This window comes from Ovis canadensis, chromosome 15 (assembly GCF_042477335.2).
Source record: "Ovis canadensis isolate MfBH-ARS-UI-01 breed Bighorn chromosome 15, ARS-UI_OviCan_v2, whole genome shotgun sequence".
NCBI classification, from domain to species: Eukaryota; Metazoa; Chordata; class Mammalia; order Artiodactyla; family Bovidae; genus Ovis; species Ovis canadensis.
The window spans coordinates 52182394-52199916 of NC_091259.1; the positions used below are offsets into that span (position 1 = coordinate 52182394).

General features: G+C 54.0%; 1 protein-coding gene across 2 annotated transcripts in view; it reads left to right on the top strand.

The window, feature by feature from the left end:
• Nucleotides 1-16944, top strand: part of LMO1 (LIM domain only 1) — a 41921-nt gene extending 24977 nt beyond the window's left edge. For both annotated transcript variants that reach the window (XM_069555252.1, XM_069555251.1), the window contains exons 2-4: nt 12321-12534; nt 15024-15149; nt 16561-16944. In XM_069555252.1, the coding sequence (XP_069411353.1) occupies nt 12321-12534; nt 15024-15149; nt 16561-16666 (446 nt within the window). In that variant the 3' untranslated portion in view covers nt 16667-16944. The remainder of the gene's footprint in view (nt 1-12320; nt 12535-15023; nt 15150-16560) is intronic.
• Nucleotides 16945-17523: the final 579 nt, after the last annotated feature.

The window sequence follows — 17523 nt, forward strand, 5'->3', positions numbered from 1 at the left end:
GGGGCTAGCAGATGGGCCCTGGCTGTTCCAAGAAGCAAGCAGGACCCAGCAGCTGGCTAGGCCAAGCCTGCCTGGAGGGTCCCCTCGTGGCATCTAGAGAACACATTTAAAAGTTTGAATTCAAAATTGATTTTGAAGGGCCCTAATCTCCGATCCCCTGGCGCTCACGGTGTGTCTGCAGCTCCTGCCAGACTCTCGTTTTCTGGTTCAGCGCGTTGGTGCTCGCGTCTCTGATGCTGTGAAATTGAGACTCGTCTGAGAGTCCATGCCCTCCTCCTCCTCTGTGGAGATTGCAGGCCCCTTGGGAGCCCTGTTTCATTAGATGGGTGACGCGGGCTTTGCCAGTGCCCAGGGAGCAGCTGAGTTGCCTTCTGGGGAATTCAGCTTCCAGATGTTTCCCCACTAGTACCCACAATTATGCAGCTCCAAGCAGCATCCTGCCAAGTGACTAGGGGCTGGTTGCAACAGACCAGGATGGGCTGGGGCTTGGGGGAGCTACGGATAGAGAGAGGCTTGGACCTGGGGGTTTTCTGTAGCAAACTTCAGGGGCTTTTTCCTCCTACTGCCCCCCAGAGGTTCAGAGTAGGCAGGGAGGGAGGAGTGGTTATATCTTTAAGCTCAAAGGACCCTCAAGAGGGGAGCTGTGGGAATGTGTGCCAGGGGAGGGGTGCCCCGGCCGCAAACGCAAAGGGAAAGACTGAACTGCCAAGATTACACAGATGCCTGAGCTCCAGGCCTCTACACTAGAGTTGGGAGTATTTACTCAAGAGACTTGCAATACAGGAGACTCAGGTTCAAGCCCTGGGTTGGGGAAGATCCCCTGCAGAAGGGAGTGGCAACCCATTCCAGTATTCTTGCCTGAAGAATTCCATGGACTGAGGAGCCTGGTGAGCTATAGTCCGTGGGGTCACAAAGAGTCAGACACGACCGAGCTACTAATACTTTCACTTTCAGATGCACTGAGGAGGGGAGGGGGGCTTCATTCCTCATGGGTCTGCAGGGCTGAAGGACAGGATTGCTGCTCCTTTATCTAAAAGGTAGAGGGTTTATATTGGATTGGCAAAAAAGTTCATTTGATTTTTCCTTAAGATTATATGGAAAAACCCGAAGGAACTTTTTTGGCCAATCCAATGTTTGCACAAGAGCAGTCATTTCTCAGCTGGAGCCCTGGGGTGGGCCTATTCAAATTCCAGAGAATGGCAGGCCAGGCACTGCTGCAGTTGCATCTGTTTGTTTCTTTTAGCTACATAGCTCCAGGTATATGATTCAGGACAGCACCAAGCTTGATGAAAGTACCCGTCTCTGGGGATCCTGCCTATCTGCATCAGCCCACTTGGCCCAGCAGACTCTGGTCAGTAATATCTGGATAGATTCTGTTCAGTTTCTGCATTCATTGACTGAACTGATGGTTTAAAAGTGATCACCGTGGGGTTCAGTGCTGGAGACACAGTGGTGAATAAGACAGAACCCCCAGAGTAGGTCTTCATGGCACTTACATTCTTAATGATAAGAGACCAGGCATTTTTCTTAGGTAAAATCACAAAAAAGTAACAACAATTACAAATTGTGGTGAAAACTCAGAAGGAAATGACCAAGGAGTCATTTAAATAAGGAAAGCAAGAGATCAAGGCTGACCTGTCTAAGCAGATAACATTTAAGCTGAAGCCAAAAGATGAGAAGGAGTCAACCAACCTCATGAAGTAGCGGGAAGGGTGTTCTGGCAAGGGGGAAACAGCAGGTGCAAAGGCCCTGAGGCAGGAGGGGGATCTGGACTCTGGCTAAAGCTCGTTGGGGGTTGGGGAGCAGAGACCAGACCACACAAGGACATCATGGGTTTGATGAAAAGTGTGGGTGATATTCCCAGCCCCCTGGAAGTTGAGGAAGGGTTTCAAGCTGAGCAGAGACCTGACCTACTTTGTTTTGAAAGATTTCTCCAGCTGCTATTTAAAGTTGCATTGTAGATACGAACAGAGGAAGAAGCTGGTCGGGGGCTTAGGTAGTAGTGTGGTGAAAGATGGTGGTGGCTCTGGAAGTGGAACGAAGTAGGTGAGATGGGATATAGACCAAGCAGGGGAGAGGAATGAAGATGATGGAAGATCTGAGGATGACTGAGTTTCTGCCCTGACCACCAGGATGGATGATGGTGTTAGGACTGTGAACGGAAGCCTGGGTAAGGGTACAGGTTTGAGGGAGGAGATCTAGAGCCCTATTTTGGATCTGTTGCCTCCTAGATGTGTCTGGAGCTTCCCAAAGATGAGAAGAGAAGGCCTTCACCAATGCTGGAAGGGCACGCACTGAAGATAAATATGCAGTTAACTTAGGCATCATTCCCCACGACAACCTCCAAAGAGAACGTGCAGCTTCTGATGTTTCAAAGTGCCCCGAGATTCTGTCTGCAGCTGCTCCCATGTCTCGGTGCTCCCCTTCAAGTCCTCTACTGGGTTCCCTAAAGCTGTTGCCCGACAGCAGGCCATGCTGGGTCCGGCTTACCTCAGCAGCGAGGACCCATGTGGTGGTATCTCCCCCCACTGGAAGGTCCCCGCGGGCTCAGGCTTCCAGACGCACCATACCTCAGGAGGTTTGCCTCCACCAGAACCTGCTGCAGAAGTGCCAGCTGCTTTCAGATTCCAGCACAGAAAGTGGCACCCTGGGGACCAGGGGCCCATCCTGCCCTGGTGCGTCCCTGCAAGTGGTGTTTCAGAGCCGCCTTCTTTTGGCCAGGCCTAGGTCGGGTCCAAGCAGAAGTTCACTTTCCCCGTCGCTTAGGAAAAAAATGATGCAATGCTGCCTCTGGAGAGAGCAGGGAGGGGGTGGGGCACTTCCTGGCCAGCAGCCTGGGTCCAAAGCCCTGCTCGGCCACTCATAGGTCGCCTTGGGCAGGATTCTGATTTCCCTGACCTTGGGGTCATGAGGAGGATGAGCATTAAGGAGTCTAAAGCGTTTGGCTGTAGTAGGCATTCATTGTGGAGTGTTATCGTGAGGTCAGGCGCACCCACCGTGGCTGCAGATGTTTGGGACAGGGCTGGACAGTGCTTTCCTTCCGCCTCTACTGTGGTGGTCTGTGGACACCAGGAGAAACTTGGCACTTTAGAGAAGGCAACTGTTGCTGGACCCCTTTATATTTCTTACCCAGGCCCCTCTCCAGGCCCCGCTTCCCCAGTCATCTCATTCACACGAAGCTCCTGGCTGTTGACTGAGGCTCCCCCAACCCTTGTAGCTCTGGGTCTGGAGCTGCCAGCTGTCTGTCCTCTCACAGCTCAGCCCTCCCTAGTGAAGCTTCTTTGTCTTTCTTAAGGCCGCAGTGCAAACATCTCAGCCCTGCCTCCGCACAGCCTTTCTGCTCCCTTCCCAGCCACTGAATCATCTCTGTCCTTAGATTCCAGTCCACATCCCCTTGCTGGCCCGGCCAGAAGCCCTGTCTACATCCCATACCAGCCACAGCTTCTGAAGGACCAGCATGTGAGAAGCCTGTGACACACCAGAGCCTGGAGACAGTGCCCTGCCCGTCACTCCTCCTGCTGTTAGTCCAGACCCTGCTCTAAGCTTGCCCCCAGAGTCCCACCCTAGACTTGCCCATGTTCAGGCTGCACAGGAGAACCCAGAAGCTGCTCCAGCAAACCTTTTTCACCTGGGCTGTTCAGGGAGGCCATGGGGTGTGTGCAGGGGTGAGAACTTGATCCTGGGAATTTGGCAGGCTGGGGCTCCAATCCTTGCCCTCCCACCTTCCAGCTGTTTGACCTTGGGTAACAGCCTGAACCTCTCTGGGCCTCTGTTGAGTGCGTTAATCATTTAGTGCCTCAAGGTAAAAATGAGGATTCACTGAGACAAGAGGTAGTGAATGGTGAGTAAATGGTGGGTTTTATGAAAAGACATATAAAGTCCCAACTGAGGGGCCTTCTTAGTTTTTTGTTGTTGCTGAGGTATAATGTGCAGTAAAAGGCCCAAGTCTCAACTGCTCAGTGAAGTTTTCCGTATGTGTGCACCCATTCACACACCACCAGGATCAATATAAAGGACATTTTCAGGCCTTCAGCGGGCTTCCTCACATCTCCTGGCGGGTGATGGTGCACGCCATCATTCTGACATTGATCACCATGGGTCGGCTTTCTGTTTGGGAAGTTCACACATATAGAATGATACAGTGTGCCTCTCTGTCTTGCTTCTTTTGTGCCGCATTATACTGTCTGATTCATCCATGTTGTTGTGTATATTGGGGATTCATTCTTTTTCATGGCTGTGTACTATTCCATTGTATGATCATAGCATGATTTAGTATCCATTTTACTGTTGATGGACATCTGTGCAGTCTCCAGTTTGGAGCTATTGAGAACCACTGGGAACATCCTTGTGCGTCTCTTTCGGTGGACATAAACTCTCACTCTTTGGGTGCATACCTAGGAAGAGAATTGTTGGGTCATCAGATGTACGTAAGTTTTCTTAGCTGACTTTTTAAAGCTACTTTGTTAAACGTTGTTATAAGCATTTCGTGTCCATTATCTAATTTGATACTCTAAATAATCCTTTGAAGTAGGCTGTCCTCATTTAGCAGGTGAATATATTGAGCCTGGGCTGGGGAGTGATGGAGTCAGCTGAGCCCATCTCTCTGTGTGGACCACTGTCAGGGTCTACACGGCCTTCCTCTCCTCCAGAGTCAAAGGGGCCGGTCCCCCCACCGCACTGTCCAGCATCCCAGGAGCCAATCCCCCACCGCAGGGAGTTGGAGGTCACTGGAGCCTGACATCCCTTCCTCATTGAATCCAGCACACAGCCACCTGCCTGCAAGGGGGTGTGTGCACAGAGGTGGTAATGAGTGTGCTCTAGGTGGCTGTAGCTGCGTGCTTCCACAGTTGTTCTCATTGGCTTTTGAGTCCAAATGAGTAGGAAATGCTATTAGTTCAGGCCTCGCTTGGCGCATGGCAAGGCCCTGGGATAAGAGTGCAGTGAGACGAGAAATTGTGGAGATAAAACTGGTGTGAAATGGAGGCCTTCGCACAAGGCTGGATGTGTCCGTGTGAAATGAAGTTACTTCTGAGAAAACGAGATTTAAAGAGATTCTGCAGAATTAGATTACACTTTCAAATTTCCTTATTAAACGGGATTGATGCTGAGGAGGGGCCCCCGGCTGGCTGTGTTTGGGATCCTACGTTGCAGTTCCAGGCCCAGGTGTGGACGCTGCTGGGTACAGGCACCTTGCAGGTGGCAGGGACCCAGACCCTACCCTCTGGCAGCTGACATGGGTATGATGATTGTAGACTGATCACTTCTGGATAATTTCAGCCACTTCATGTGGGTCCATGTGGGCAAAACCTCAGGGCTCATGCACTTCCATTTCCTGGGGAACGTGGTATTGAGGACAGAGCACCAGGCTTCTTCTTGTGGGTTTTGTTCAAATCAGAGCTTGATTTTGAGCTACGATCCACTTTTTGGATATGTTGTGGGTTATTTTTAATATAATTTTATTTATTTATGGCTGTGCTGGGTCTTCACTGGTGCACGAGGGCTTTCCATGGTTGTGGGGAGTGGGGGCTACTCTTGGGGGCTCTGGAGCATGCAGATTTTAGTAGTTGTGGCACACGGGCTTAGTTGCTCCACAGCATGTAGAATCTTCCTGGTCCAGGAATCGAACCCACGTCCTCTGCATTGGCAGGTGGATTCTTATCCACTGCGCCACCTGGGAAGTCCTGATACGTTGTTTTTTTAAAAGACAGTTAACAATCATATGACCACTCAAGTATACGTGTGTATATTTACGTGACACCCGTGCGTGCATGTGCTTGGATGCAGGGGCGGGCATGTCTTTTCATGTGATTTACTGAGTACCTACTGATGCTCGCGCTGTGCTGGAGCCTGGAATAAAGTTGTTCCGGGGAGAATAAGCAGATACGGCCCTGCCTCTTATGGACCTAGTTTGCAAGTGTGCGATTACATGTATGTGTGACAGTATGTGTGCAGCTATGTATGCTTGTAGGTGTGACCTGCATCTGTGTACCTTCTGTGTCTCCTGACCTCTGTGATGTCTGCCTCCTGGGTCTGCTAGCACCTCCAGGTGAGCAGTGCCCAGCCCGACATCAGAGCAGATGAATCCTGAAGACAGGCTGCTGGGCTTCAAATCCCAGCTCTGTATGACCTATGACAAGTCACAACCTTTCCAGTGCCTCAGTTTTCCCATTGTTAAAATGGAAATCATTTTCATCTTCAAGGGCATTTGTTAGTTTCTGTGAGGAGAGGTGCACTTAATGCCAGATGTTATCCTACATGCCCCTGAGGACATCCTGGAAGTACATGCTAGAGTCCTTCCCACCATGCAGGTGGGGAGACCAACAGGAGCTTGAGAGACGCAATGACTTATCCAAGATCAAGACCAGGGCTCTGTACAGGAGACCAGACAGGGGCTGGTCCGTGGAGTCCCTGCTCCGTCGGCCCGCTGCAGGAGTGGGTGCCCCACACCACCAACAGAGCCGAGGACAAGTTCAGGGGAGGCAAAGGCGTCAACAGCGGACAGGAATGGGGTCCAGGTGGTGTGTAAAAAAATAATAAAATGAAAATAATCAGGGTACCATCTCATAAGGCAGTGGGAGGCAAGCACTGCTAAGTATTCAATCATAGATATCTCCCTGCAGAATACCTTTAGCCCCCAGGAGAGTCCAGCCCTGGCTCCCTGCCTGCCCCTCGAGTGAGAAAGGGAGGCCCAGTGCTGAGTTGGACAGCTGTGTTGTGCTGTGTGAACGCGGTTTGGAACATTGCCCTGAGGCACGTGGGGCAATGACGAGAAATCCCAAACCCACACCTGCCTGTGTCCCAGGCCTCCCAGAGCACCCAGCGAGACTTGCCCTGAGCTGTCACCCCTTGAGCTGCCACAGCCCCCGACTGGTCCCTGAAGCTGCCTGTCAGATAGACGCGGCCGATCTCCTGTACATGTTTGCAGTGGCCACTAGACAATCCTTTGGGTAAGGCTCGACTCTAGTCAGGGCCTGTATGACTTTAACCATGGTGGCATGTTCAAATCAAGTGATTCTCCTCCAAATGTGTCCATCACGGGTTGTAGGGCCCTGAGATGGAGCCGTGACTAATGTCATTCTTCCCCACGTGCTGAATGGGCTGACACTAATCGGGGCTAACTCTGGACTGCCAGGTTCGGTTAGTCCAGAGCACTTCACATGGATTAGCTCCCGGATTCCTCACCGAAACTCTAGGAGTGCTATTCTCATATTCGTTTTATAACAAAGAAGCACAGAGCAGTTAAGGTCATATAGTCAAAGGTGTCAGATAAAACCAAATTGAAGGAAACTCCGTAATAACTGGCCTGTACTCTTCAAAGATGCTAGTGTCTTGAAACACAAAGAAGGGCTTAGGAATTCTTCCAGATTCAAGTAGACTGAACTTGATGACTGAATGAAATGCATGACTTTTATTTTGCCGTAAAAGATATTATTGGGGGAACTGATGAAATCTGAATGGATGGATAACAGTATTAGATCAGTGGTAATTTTCTGGTTTTGATCATTGTACTGGAATCATGTGAGAGACTGTCCTTTCTATTAGGAAATCACACCAAAGTTTTAAGGGGTTCAGGGGCTTCATTACTGAAACCAGCTCTCAACTGAGTCAGGAGAAGAATTATAGGAAGGGAAGGAGGTAGCGGCATAGATAAACAGGGAAGGATAAAGTAAATATGGTTTAAAAAGTTTATATTTAGAGGTTTGGGGTAAAGAATATACAGGACTTCTTTCTGTTCTTGCAAAACCTGGAAGTTTGAAGTGGTGACAAGATAAAAAGTTAAAGAGCAAGAAAACAAGTGTCAGAACGGGGAAGACTTCCCAGGGTGCATGTTAGCAATATAGAGGCTCCTATTTGTCAGTCGCAGCCAGTGGCCAGACTCTGGGCTGTGGCTTCCTATGCAGAACCTTATTCTGTCATCACCATGACCTGGTGGAAGGAAACTGGCTTGGCCCCATTTCACAGATGACAGTTGGAAAGGTGAAGCGATTTGCACCAGGCCCTCCGGTGACTTGGGACAGTTCCAAGACTGGAAAGTAGGCTTTCTGAGTTCAGGGTCTAGGCTCTTAGCCTCAGCTCCACCGTTGACCCTGACCTCTGGGAAAGAGTGGGGTGGGCAGGACCAGGCATTTTTCTTCCTGGAGCAATGGTGAAAGGAAGGCTCTGGGGCAGAAGCAGATGAACTCCATTTGCAGGATGGAAAGGGAATATTATTCCTGGATTCTGCAGGGAGCGGAACCAGCAGTGCCAGGCAGTGGAGGGGGCCTCAAATACCAGGTGGAGCTGGGTGGTGGCCACAGTGGCTTCCAGCAGGGGAGCCACAGAGCATAACGTGGAGTGACCGGGACTGAATGGGGTTGGCATTCTGGGGAGGAGGACCGGCCCTTGAGATCACTAGGAGCGGAGAGAGTGCTCCACAGCTGGGCTTAGCCTGCTCTCCAAACTGGAGGCATGGGTGGGCCCAGGAGCCGGTGGCCTTGGCACTTTGGAAATGTCCGATCTGAGGGGCAGGCTAGCCGGGGGTAGGTGGCAAGAGTTGCTGAGGACTTGGGTGTGGCCTGACAGACCACTCTGTGGGGTGTGGGAAGAGCTGAATGACCTCTGGCAGTCCCTCCTGGTCACCCGGACTGTCTGGCTTTCCCCCAGATTAAAGAGCTGAGGGTTAGTGTCTGGCAGCCGGATGAGTCAGACTGGGAGCCTGCCTTCTTCCTGCATCAGCCCGCCCAGGGATTCAGTCCGACCAGGGTAGGGATAGGGTAAGGGTTGGGCTCATCTCCCCTCAAATATCCCCCTGCACACCCCAAGATTTGGGGGAACACTCAAGCTGAATGCATTAGTTTATTTTGCTGGGTCCCGTGTGTGTGTGTCAGCATGAGCCTGCACACGCGTGCAGGGGCAAACACCATCCATTGTAAAATATCAGTGTTTTCATGGGTGAGTAGTAATTACTGGGTAATGCTTTAAAACCTTTCCTGAAGGAGCGCAAAGCTGTTTTTTTTCTAAAGTCAGGAGTACATTAAAAGGATTACCATGTAGATTTGATTTTTAGATAACACTAAAATGGATCCCAAATGGACTTCAGCAAAAGGATGCTATCTCCTTAATGGAAAGTGCATGGCCCGAGGCTCAGCTCCCAGAGCCGGGCAGGGGAGGGAGGGAGGGAAGAGGTGTCTGCAGGGCCCACTGGCAGGCTGGAAGGGGGCTGGGGAGGCAGGACAGGGAGGAAGAGCCCAGACCCTCTGGGGAGCATCTTGCTCTATCTGGGGAAAAAGGGACCATAGATGTCCTCCTTAAAGCCCTTTCACCTTGCCAGGGGTGTTTTCAAGTCTCCTGGACCAGCCCAGGGAGAGCAAATAGCGTGAGTGTTCCCTAAGGAAGGGAGAGGTGAGTCAGACTTCTCCCAGGACCTCAGACTTTCTAGGCAGAGAAAGCACAAGTTCTCCGGATGCTCTGGGACCTCCTTGGCCAGGCTGACCCTAGTGTTCCGTGTCTCAGTGGACATCAGACACTAACAGGAGCCACATGGCTTCTTAAGAGTTCTCCAGGGCCCAGAAAGCAGTGTCCAGATAAGCAGCCTGCCTGGAGCAGGGCGTTCAGGCCATACAGAGCCCCCACCTTATGCCAGGTTGGGGACCTGGGGCAGCATGTAGGTTCACTCCCTATAACATCCCTGGGTCCTCTAGGTGCCCCATCTCAGCGGCGATAGAATTACCAGCTACCATGTGGTCTATAGCCCTGCAGGCTTAGCCTTTCCAGGAGTCAAGCCAGATGGAATATGGAGCAGGACAGATACTCCTATTGCTGAGATCCCCCTTCATTTGGGGGAATAACTTAGTGGGCCAGATATATTCCCTGAGTAAGGAAGTTCCAGCCACCCCCAAACCCCCCAGCAGTGAAAGCACAAGTGCAGAGCCCCGGGAGGGCCCAGCATGTCTGGGAAGGGAGCCAGGTCTGCTGCCAGCCCAGGGGAACAAGGGTAAAATCAGCCTTAGGGAGGCTGGATAGAGGCTTCGCCTGGGGTTTTCCAAGCTGGAATTTATATGCACAGCTATGCTGGCTGGCTATCCCTCCACAGGCCCCAGGGACAGTTTTGCCCCCGGGAGCCCCCAGACCTTCCCACACCCAGCTCTTTGAATCCTTCCCGCATTTGCTCCCTGTAGGCCAGGCCTTGGAAAGGTCCCCTGGGCCCCTCTTAGCTTGCGGGCGTGTCTGCTCCCCAGCCAGCCTCTCTGGGCTCCTCAGAGCTCTGTGACCGGGCTGGCCCCTGTCAGCGGAGACACAGGCAGTCCTGAGGACGCAGCCAACCTGAGCTCCATCACTCTCTCAGACCAATTAACCTTTAGAGCTGCATTAAGGAAATGAGGCAGCGGACTTCCCAGCTAAACAGATGGGCCCTGCGGGGACTGGGGGAGGAAGGAGCGAGCCCAGCACAGGAAGCCTGGTCGGCCTCCACACTGCCCTCGCCTGTCTTGCTGATCCTGGGTTCTCCAGGGCCGACCCTTCTCCCAGAGGAGGCAGCGAGGCGGAGAAGAGCACAGGAGGGACGCAGGACCCCAGAGGCCAACTTGATGTGGGGCTTACATGAGCAGTTTGGCTTGTCTGGGTCTTAGTTTCCCCACCTGTGGAATGAGAGCATTTGCCTATAAGAAGTCTGGGAGCCCCTCTGACCAGACATCTGTGGACTCTGAGACTGAGGTCCTTTGGAAGCTACTTCTCTCCTGAAGCCTTAGGAAGGGTCACCCTTGGAAGAAGGAAGGGAATGGTTGGGGTGGGGGGGTACAGTGAGGGGGAGGGCCGAGAGGAGGGGTGCCCTGGGACTAGAACTGAACCCAGAGCCTGGAGAGTACGCAGGTCCTTTGGAGAAGATGGGCCCAGGAAGAGGGAGCCTTCAGGGGCTTGTTGGAAAACCGAGGGGGCAGGAAGGAGTTGGGCTCTTTCCTCCAGAGGCGACTCCTCAGCCCAGCAGTGCCCTGGTCAGGGAAGGAACACCCTCTACCCCCACCACCCCTGTGAGGGGCTCTTAGACTAGTGTCACAGGCAACCCCGCTGTCCAGCCTGTCTCTGAGACTCCCCACACTTCCATCCAAGCCTGGAATTCACCACACCCGAGCCGCAGGGCTCTGCATGGGTGTCCAGGTCCCCTGGAGACATCCACCCTCACCTCCTTCTCAACCTCCCCTCCCTGTGGCCTCAGGGCTGGGGCCCTGGGAGCGTGCCTCTGTGCACATACAAGCTCACGCCTGCATGCAGTGCCAGTGTGCGAGTGAATGCACTCGCTTGCTGCTGGGTGGTCTGCCCCTCCCTCCAGGCAAGGCCATGCTGAGCTTCCTGTCCTCTGTACTCACCACTTTTTTGTGTGCTGGGAAGCTCATATGGGCCCTGGGAGCCGGCCAGAGTCTCCAAGTCTTACTTTGGTAGGACGAGCAAGGATCAGAGGCACTGAAACTCCCCTTCAGGCTAGGGCAGGTAGGAAGTTTGAATCTAGCTAGAAACATTCCTGGGGGCTGCCCAGGTGGCCCAGCGTGAATCAGCCTGCCAGTTCAGGAGATGCAAGAGACACAGGTTTGATCCCTGGGTCTGGAAGTTCCACTGGAACAGGAAATGGCAACCCACTCTAGTATTCTTGCCTGGAGAATCCCATGGACAGGGGAGCCTGGCGGGCTACAGTCCACGGGGTCACAGAATTGGAGCCGACTTAGCACCTGAGCAGGCACACATGCAGAAACATTCCTAGGGAGACCAGCAACGAGGCCAGCGCCCACTGTCACCCCAACACCAGCCAGGAGCTCCAGAGCTCCTGTGCCCCCGGCAGTATCACAGGAGCACTCCACTTTCTTCTTGAGACCCCCACAACCACGAGGCTTTAGTCTGATGTGTCCGGTTAAAATAAAAAGCACACTGCAGTGTGAGGATGTCCTGAGGTGGCAAACAGATCTAGTGGAACCCAAGCCCATGATGAGCTTCTCAGGGCTGCTGGAAGCGCTGATGAGATGGGGCCGCCTGAGGAGGCCTCGGGTGTAGGTGGGTCACACAGCACAGGGTACAGTGGCTGGATGGAGGGGGGTGACTCAGGGGGGCTGGGCCCTGGGGCTGATTGCCTGCCTGCAGCCGAGCAGACTTGGGGCTCCTGCAGCTTCTGGAGGGACCTTCATGGGCCAGGGGAGGAGGCTGTGCCTTGCAGCCCCACAGCGCGGGACCCAAGGCCAGGAGAGGTGGTTGCCAAGGAGACGGGGAGGGATCCTGGGAGGGGGCAGCAGAAAGAAGCAGAGGGACATGTCCTGAGCCACAGCGCCCACCGTGTCCATCTGTCTGTCCGTCCGCAGGTGTGCCGATGCTCTCCGTCCAGCCCAAAGGGAAGCAGAAGGGCTGCGCGGGCTGCAACCGCAAGATCAAGGACCGCTACCTGCTGAAGGCGCTGGACCAGTACTGGCACGAGGACTGCCTCAAGTGCGCCTGCTGCGACTGCCGCCTGGGCGAGGTGGGCTCCACGCTCTACACCAAGGCCAACCTCATCCTGTGCCGGCGCGACTACCTGAGGTGGGCGGCCTCCCCCACCCCTCACGCACCCCGGCCCTGCCGCCCCGAGAGCCCCCTTCTCCACACTGGCCCTGCTCTGCCCTGCTTCAGCCCCCACACCCAGTCTACACACATCCTGCCCCCTGCCCCCGCCCCTGGGACTCAGTGCCCAGCACTCGTCCAGGGAGGGCATGTCTCTAACCATCGGGCATCCAAGAGGAGCCTCCCAAGGGCACCAATATGGTTCTGCCTCTGCTTTTGCCAGGCGCTTCTGACCCACCCTGTCCCTGGAATCGAGGAAGGGATGCGGTGAAGGAGCTTCCAGGAGCAAGTAGGGGAGTTCCAACTTCCCTGGGCCCCCTGGCCTGCTGGTTTCCTCCTCAATATCCCCAGGGCCCAGCTCCCCATCCTCCAGGTGGGCCCTGGGATTAGACACCCCCATGCCTGCAGAATCTGGTAGGTAGTCAGACCCTGGAAGAGCCACTGATGTTGGAGCTTAAAAACCTGGGTTTAAACTAGTTCTGAGCCTCTTTTCCCAACCTCAGTTTACTCCTCTATAGATAGTGAAAATACCAACACTTCCCCACCTTGCATTCCTCAGAGTTCCAACCCACCCTTCCCCTACAACCTGGATCCTATTCCCTGGGGCTGCTTCCCCCAGTTATCCCTCCCTTAGGCCATCTATGACATCAGCAAGGCTGGAAGGAGTCCACCAAGCAGGGGCCTTGGCTTAGACCCAGCATCTGCATTTGGCTCCCATGCAGGCTGCTGGGTGGTGGCTGGGCCTTGCGGGGAAGGAAGGCCCATCGCATTAATTAGTAGATCGTGGCCAGGGTTTCTTGGGGGCTCCTTCTGCTCAGAACTGGGCTTGTTGCGGAGGAGGGTACGATTATCAGCAGAGGCTCCCCTACTTACCCAAAGAGCCTAAGATTTACCTGCCTCCACCTTCTGCCTTTGTAGGAGGTTTTGTTTTGTTTTTGTTTTTTTTCAAGTGGTGCTATAAACCAAGATGTGTGACTCAGCCTGGGGCTGGAGGAGAGATGCTGAGGCCAAGAGGAGGGGTTAGGCACTGGGGACTCACCCCTTGGCAACCTGGAAGCTGCCTCCAAGTCTGGAGGTTTAGGACATCACCTGGGGGCTAACCCAGCCAGGCTGAGGGGAGATGGCAGACCAGCTGACCTGGCCAGGGGTGATCACAGTGCAGGAGGGGCTCATCTATAAGGTCAATGCACCCACAAGCACCCTGGGCCCCGCCAGCTATTGGAGCCTGAAGATATTTTCCTGGGCTCTGGCAGAGGCCCAGGAATGACTCTGAGGCCACGCGGGCCAGTAGGCCAGGGGGCCTGTGGGGCTTCCTTGAGTTGCTCAGTCCCAGAGAATGTCTGCCCAGAACCTGCCCCTCTGCAGTGACTTCTCATTGGACTGGTGGCCAGAAAGGCCCCTCTTGGCGGGCAGATGTTGTGGCCCAGCCTTTGTCTGCCTTAATCTGAGCCACCAGGCAGCTCAGGCTGATGAATAATGGAGCTACGCTCATCTGCAGGCGCCTGAGCTTGAGCTGGACAAATCAGGGATTAGAGGGCCTCCCGCTTGCCTCTCGGTCCCTTGCCTCACTTGGGGCCTGGCTGGCACATACCCCTGGAATGTCCAGTCAAGGGCAGGCCTGAATGGGGAGGGAGTGAGTTCCCTGTCCTTAGAGCTTTGCAATCAGCAGCCAAGAGGAGGGGTGCCTGCCCCAAAGAGGTGTTGTGCCAGATGTCCTTGAAACTTCCTTTTGGCATCAGTCCTGTTTTAGAAGCATCTTTAAACAGGATCATCTAGTCCGGCATCCCTATTTTAAAGAAGGGTAAACTGAGGCTCAAGGGAGTTAGGCAAGTCACACCATGAGTCAGTAGCAGAAAAAGACTACCCCATAGTGGTGTTGTCAGGATTTAGTGACTTGGTCTTTGAAGAGCCCCTAGGATAGCACCTGGCATATAGCAAATGTTATGTAGGCATTCACTAAAGGAGCTGTGGCTAAGAGGTTACAGTTTTCACAAGCCTGTGAAGGCTATGTTTCAGTCCCCATTTTACAGTTGAAATAAATCAGGCTCAGAGAAACTCAATGACTTGCTTAAGGACACACAGCCCATGACTGGCAGACTGTATCTAAGTTCAAGCTTGTGTAAGCCTGGAATCCTTGCTCAGGGCCCAGCCTACTTACTGTTCTGGTAGCCCCAGGTGCTTGAGGGACCCCAGTGGGAGCCCTCATTGTCAGCGAAGCCAGGGGACAGGCAGTATCAACCAACTCCTGAGTCCCCACAGGCTCCTACCTGAGTGACTGTGTCAATTTCTCTGAAGCCTGCTCTCTTAGCCGAAGTTAGACACTGTCATCTGTGCTTCTTCCCTCTGGCCCGGGCCTGCCTGCTGAACTACAGGGGTAGGGGGCAGGTGGGCCCCCAAGTCAAGGCAACTCCCCTGCCCCCCACAGCTCCCCACAGGCCCCTGAGCCCTCTGCACCCTTCCCTCTGCAGGCTCTTCGGCACCACAGGAAACTGCGCCGCTTGCAGCAAGCTGATTCCAGCCTTTGAGATGGTGATGCGGGCCCGGGACAACGTCTATCACCTCGACTGCTTTGCCTGCCAGCTCTGCAACCAGAGGTGAGTGCTGGTCCGTACCAGACCCAACATACTCAGCAGACCCTAGCTGACACCTGCTGCCACAGACCAGGAGTGCCGTAGAGGCACGCACGCAAGCGCGGGTTCTGTTGCATGTTGTTGTAAGTATGTACATGCATGTGTGTGTGTTATGTATGCCTGAGCCCTCCAGCCAAATGTGTGTGCTCTAATAGCATGTGTACTCGTGTGGGGTTCATCTCTGTGCAAGCGGAATGGACGGGGCTGTGCATGAGCTGTGTGTACGTTGTGTGTTGTGTCCATGATTGTATTTTTAAATGTCCGTGTACCAGGCGGGTCTGTGTGTGTTGTGTGTGTGTGATGGGTGAGTATGCCTGTGCATGTGTGTTTTAAATGTATGTGCACCGGAGCCCTGTGTGTGTGTGTCCTGTGCCCTGTGTGCTACATGCAGATACACGCATGGACATTCTAGTGAGAAGAGTTTCCCAGACCTGACCAGTGAAATACCCCTGGGGAACTCTCACTCATTCCTGTGATTCTGGTTCCAGCCCAGCCTTCTTTCTGGTCTTTTGGCCCCTGCTCTGTGCCCTGCCCCCCTGCCCTGTGGGAGACCCTAAAAGCCCTTTGCTCAGGAGCCCCAAAGTTAGGAAAGAGCTCATACAAATGCTTCCAGAGGTTAAGGTCCAGGGGGACCTGCAGGGAACACTGGTTTGTCTGGGGCTATGCCCAGACCCACTGCCAGGGGGGCTCGGTGAAGTTGCAGCGCCACCTGGTGGTTGAAGCAGGATTGCCTGGGACCGGGCCTGTGACCTTCGGGTCCCACTCAAGGCGTCTGACCCCCGGGGACATCTTTGGGGGAAGGGCTGAATCCTCCAGTGCTTGAGGAGGACTGGGAGAGGCAGGGCGTTCTTTAGGTTAGAGGGAAGATGTTGGGACAGGGTCACCTCTTCCCGGAAACCCACAGATTCTGTTTAGAAGACGAGTGCCCGTCACTGAGCCATCTCCTTAAGGTGGGTGGGGAACAGAGGGTTGGAAAAGTCGGCCATTTAATCCCTGCTTCTTTCTCCACCTCTGCCTCTCTCTTTCCCTCTCCTCTCTTGGTCTCTTCCTATCTCTTTGTCCATCTCTCTTTCTCCCTCTCTTGGGCGTCATTTCTACACCTTCCCACCAAGCCCACCGCTGCCCCCACCCCACGAGAGAGCTGGCTGTGGAAGCCTCTGGCCTGGGCTGTGGGCCTGGCTGAGGGCTGGGCTCACCCAGGGTGACTGGCTGGGTTTGCTTGGGGCTTTCTGGGATCCTGTCTGGAAAGCTCAAGGCACAGACTCCCCAGGACCTCACTGTCCCCATGTCCTCCTGTGCCGGTGGGGTCCTGTCTGGAGCTCCTACCATCCGCTGGGACCCCACATGGCCTCTCTCTCCTGCTTGGATTTTCCAGATTTTGTGTGGGAGACAAATTCTTCCTGAAGAACAACATGATCTTGTGTCAGATGGACTATGAGGAGGGGCAGCTCAACGGCACCTTTGACTCCCACGTTCAGTAACGCCCGGCACCTGGCCTCCAGGCCCGTCTGTCTGTCCATCCACCCGCCTGTCCACCCGCCTGGCCGGCCAGCCGCTCTCCTGCCGATCAGAACTCCTCCATCCTCGATGGGAGGGACGGCCCTCCCTCCGCCGCTGCCCGTCTGTGTGTGACCCCTCCTGGGGCCAGGCTGGGCCTGTACAGTCTGTCTTCTGTATATAAATGGGAACATTTATTTTATGAGAAATGTAATGCGATTTTATTACTGGCGTGGATTAAACTTATGAATGTTTCCGGGGAGGTTACTCTGCATTGATCACATGACTGACACAGACCTGGGGGACCCTCCCCTCAGCTTGGGAGTAAAACAAGGCCCTCCCTCAGTTCTTGGCAGGGTGGAGGGCCCTAGAGCAGGACGTGGGGGCCCTAGCGTTTGCTGTTGTTGGGCAAGGGAGTTCCAGGTGGGCCTTATGGAGAAAAGCTGGAGGGGAAGGGACAACCCCCAGTACCCCCCAACCAGAAGCAGGAGCTAGGCTGTCCACCCCCCACCCTCTGGCAACCATATACCCTGGCCCCCAAATGAAAACTTCCCTTCCCTGGGATCCTGTGTTACATCCCCCCCCCATACTGCTCAGTCAGGGACCCAGCTCTGATCTACCTCCATGCTAAGACCCCAAATCCCAGGCTCCCTGCCATGGGACCACAATCCTGAAACCTCTCTTCACCTTCAGGGGGACAAGCAGCATTCGCTGTCTCTTCTTTACAGCCTGGGTCTTGGCATTTTGCTCCTCTGGGTGAGAGAGAAAATCCTGTTTCTCTGTAACTCAACCCACGCAGGCTGGAGGTTTTCATTCATTCAGTCGGCAAACCTTAATCCGC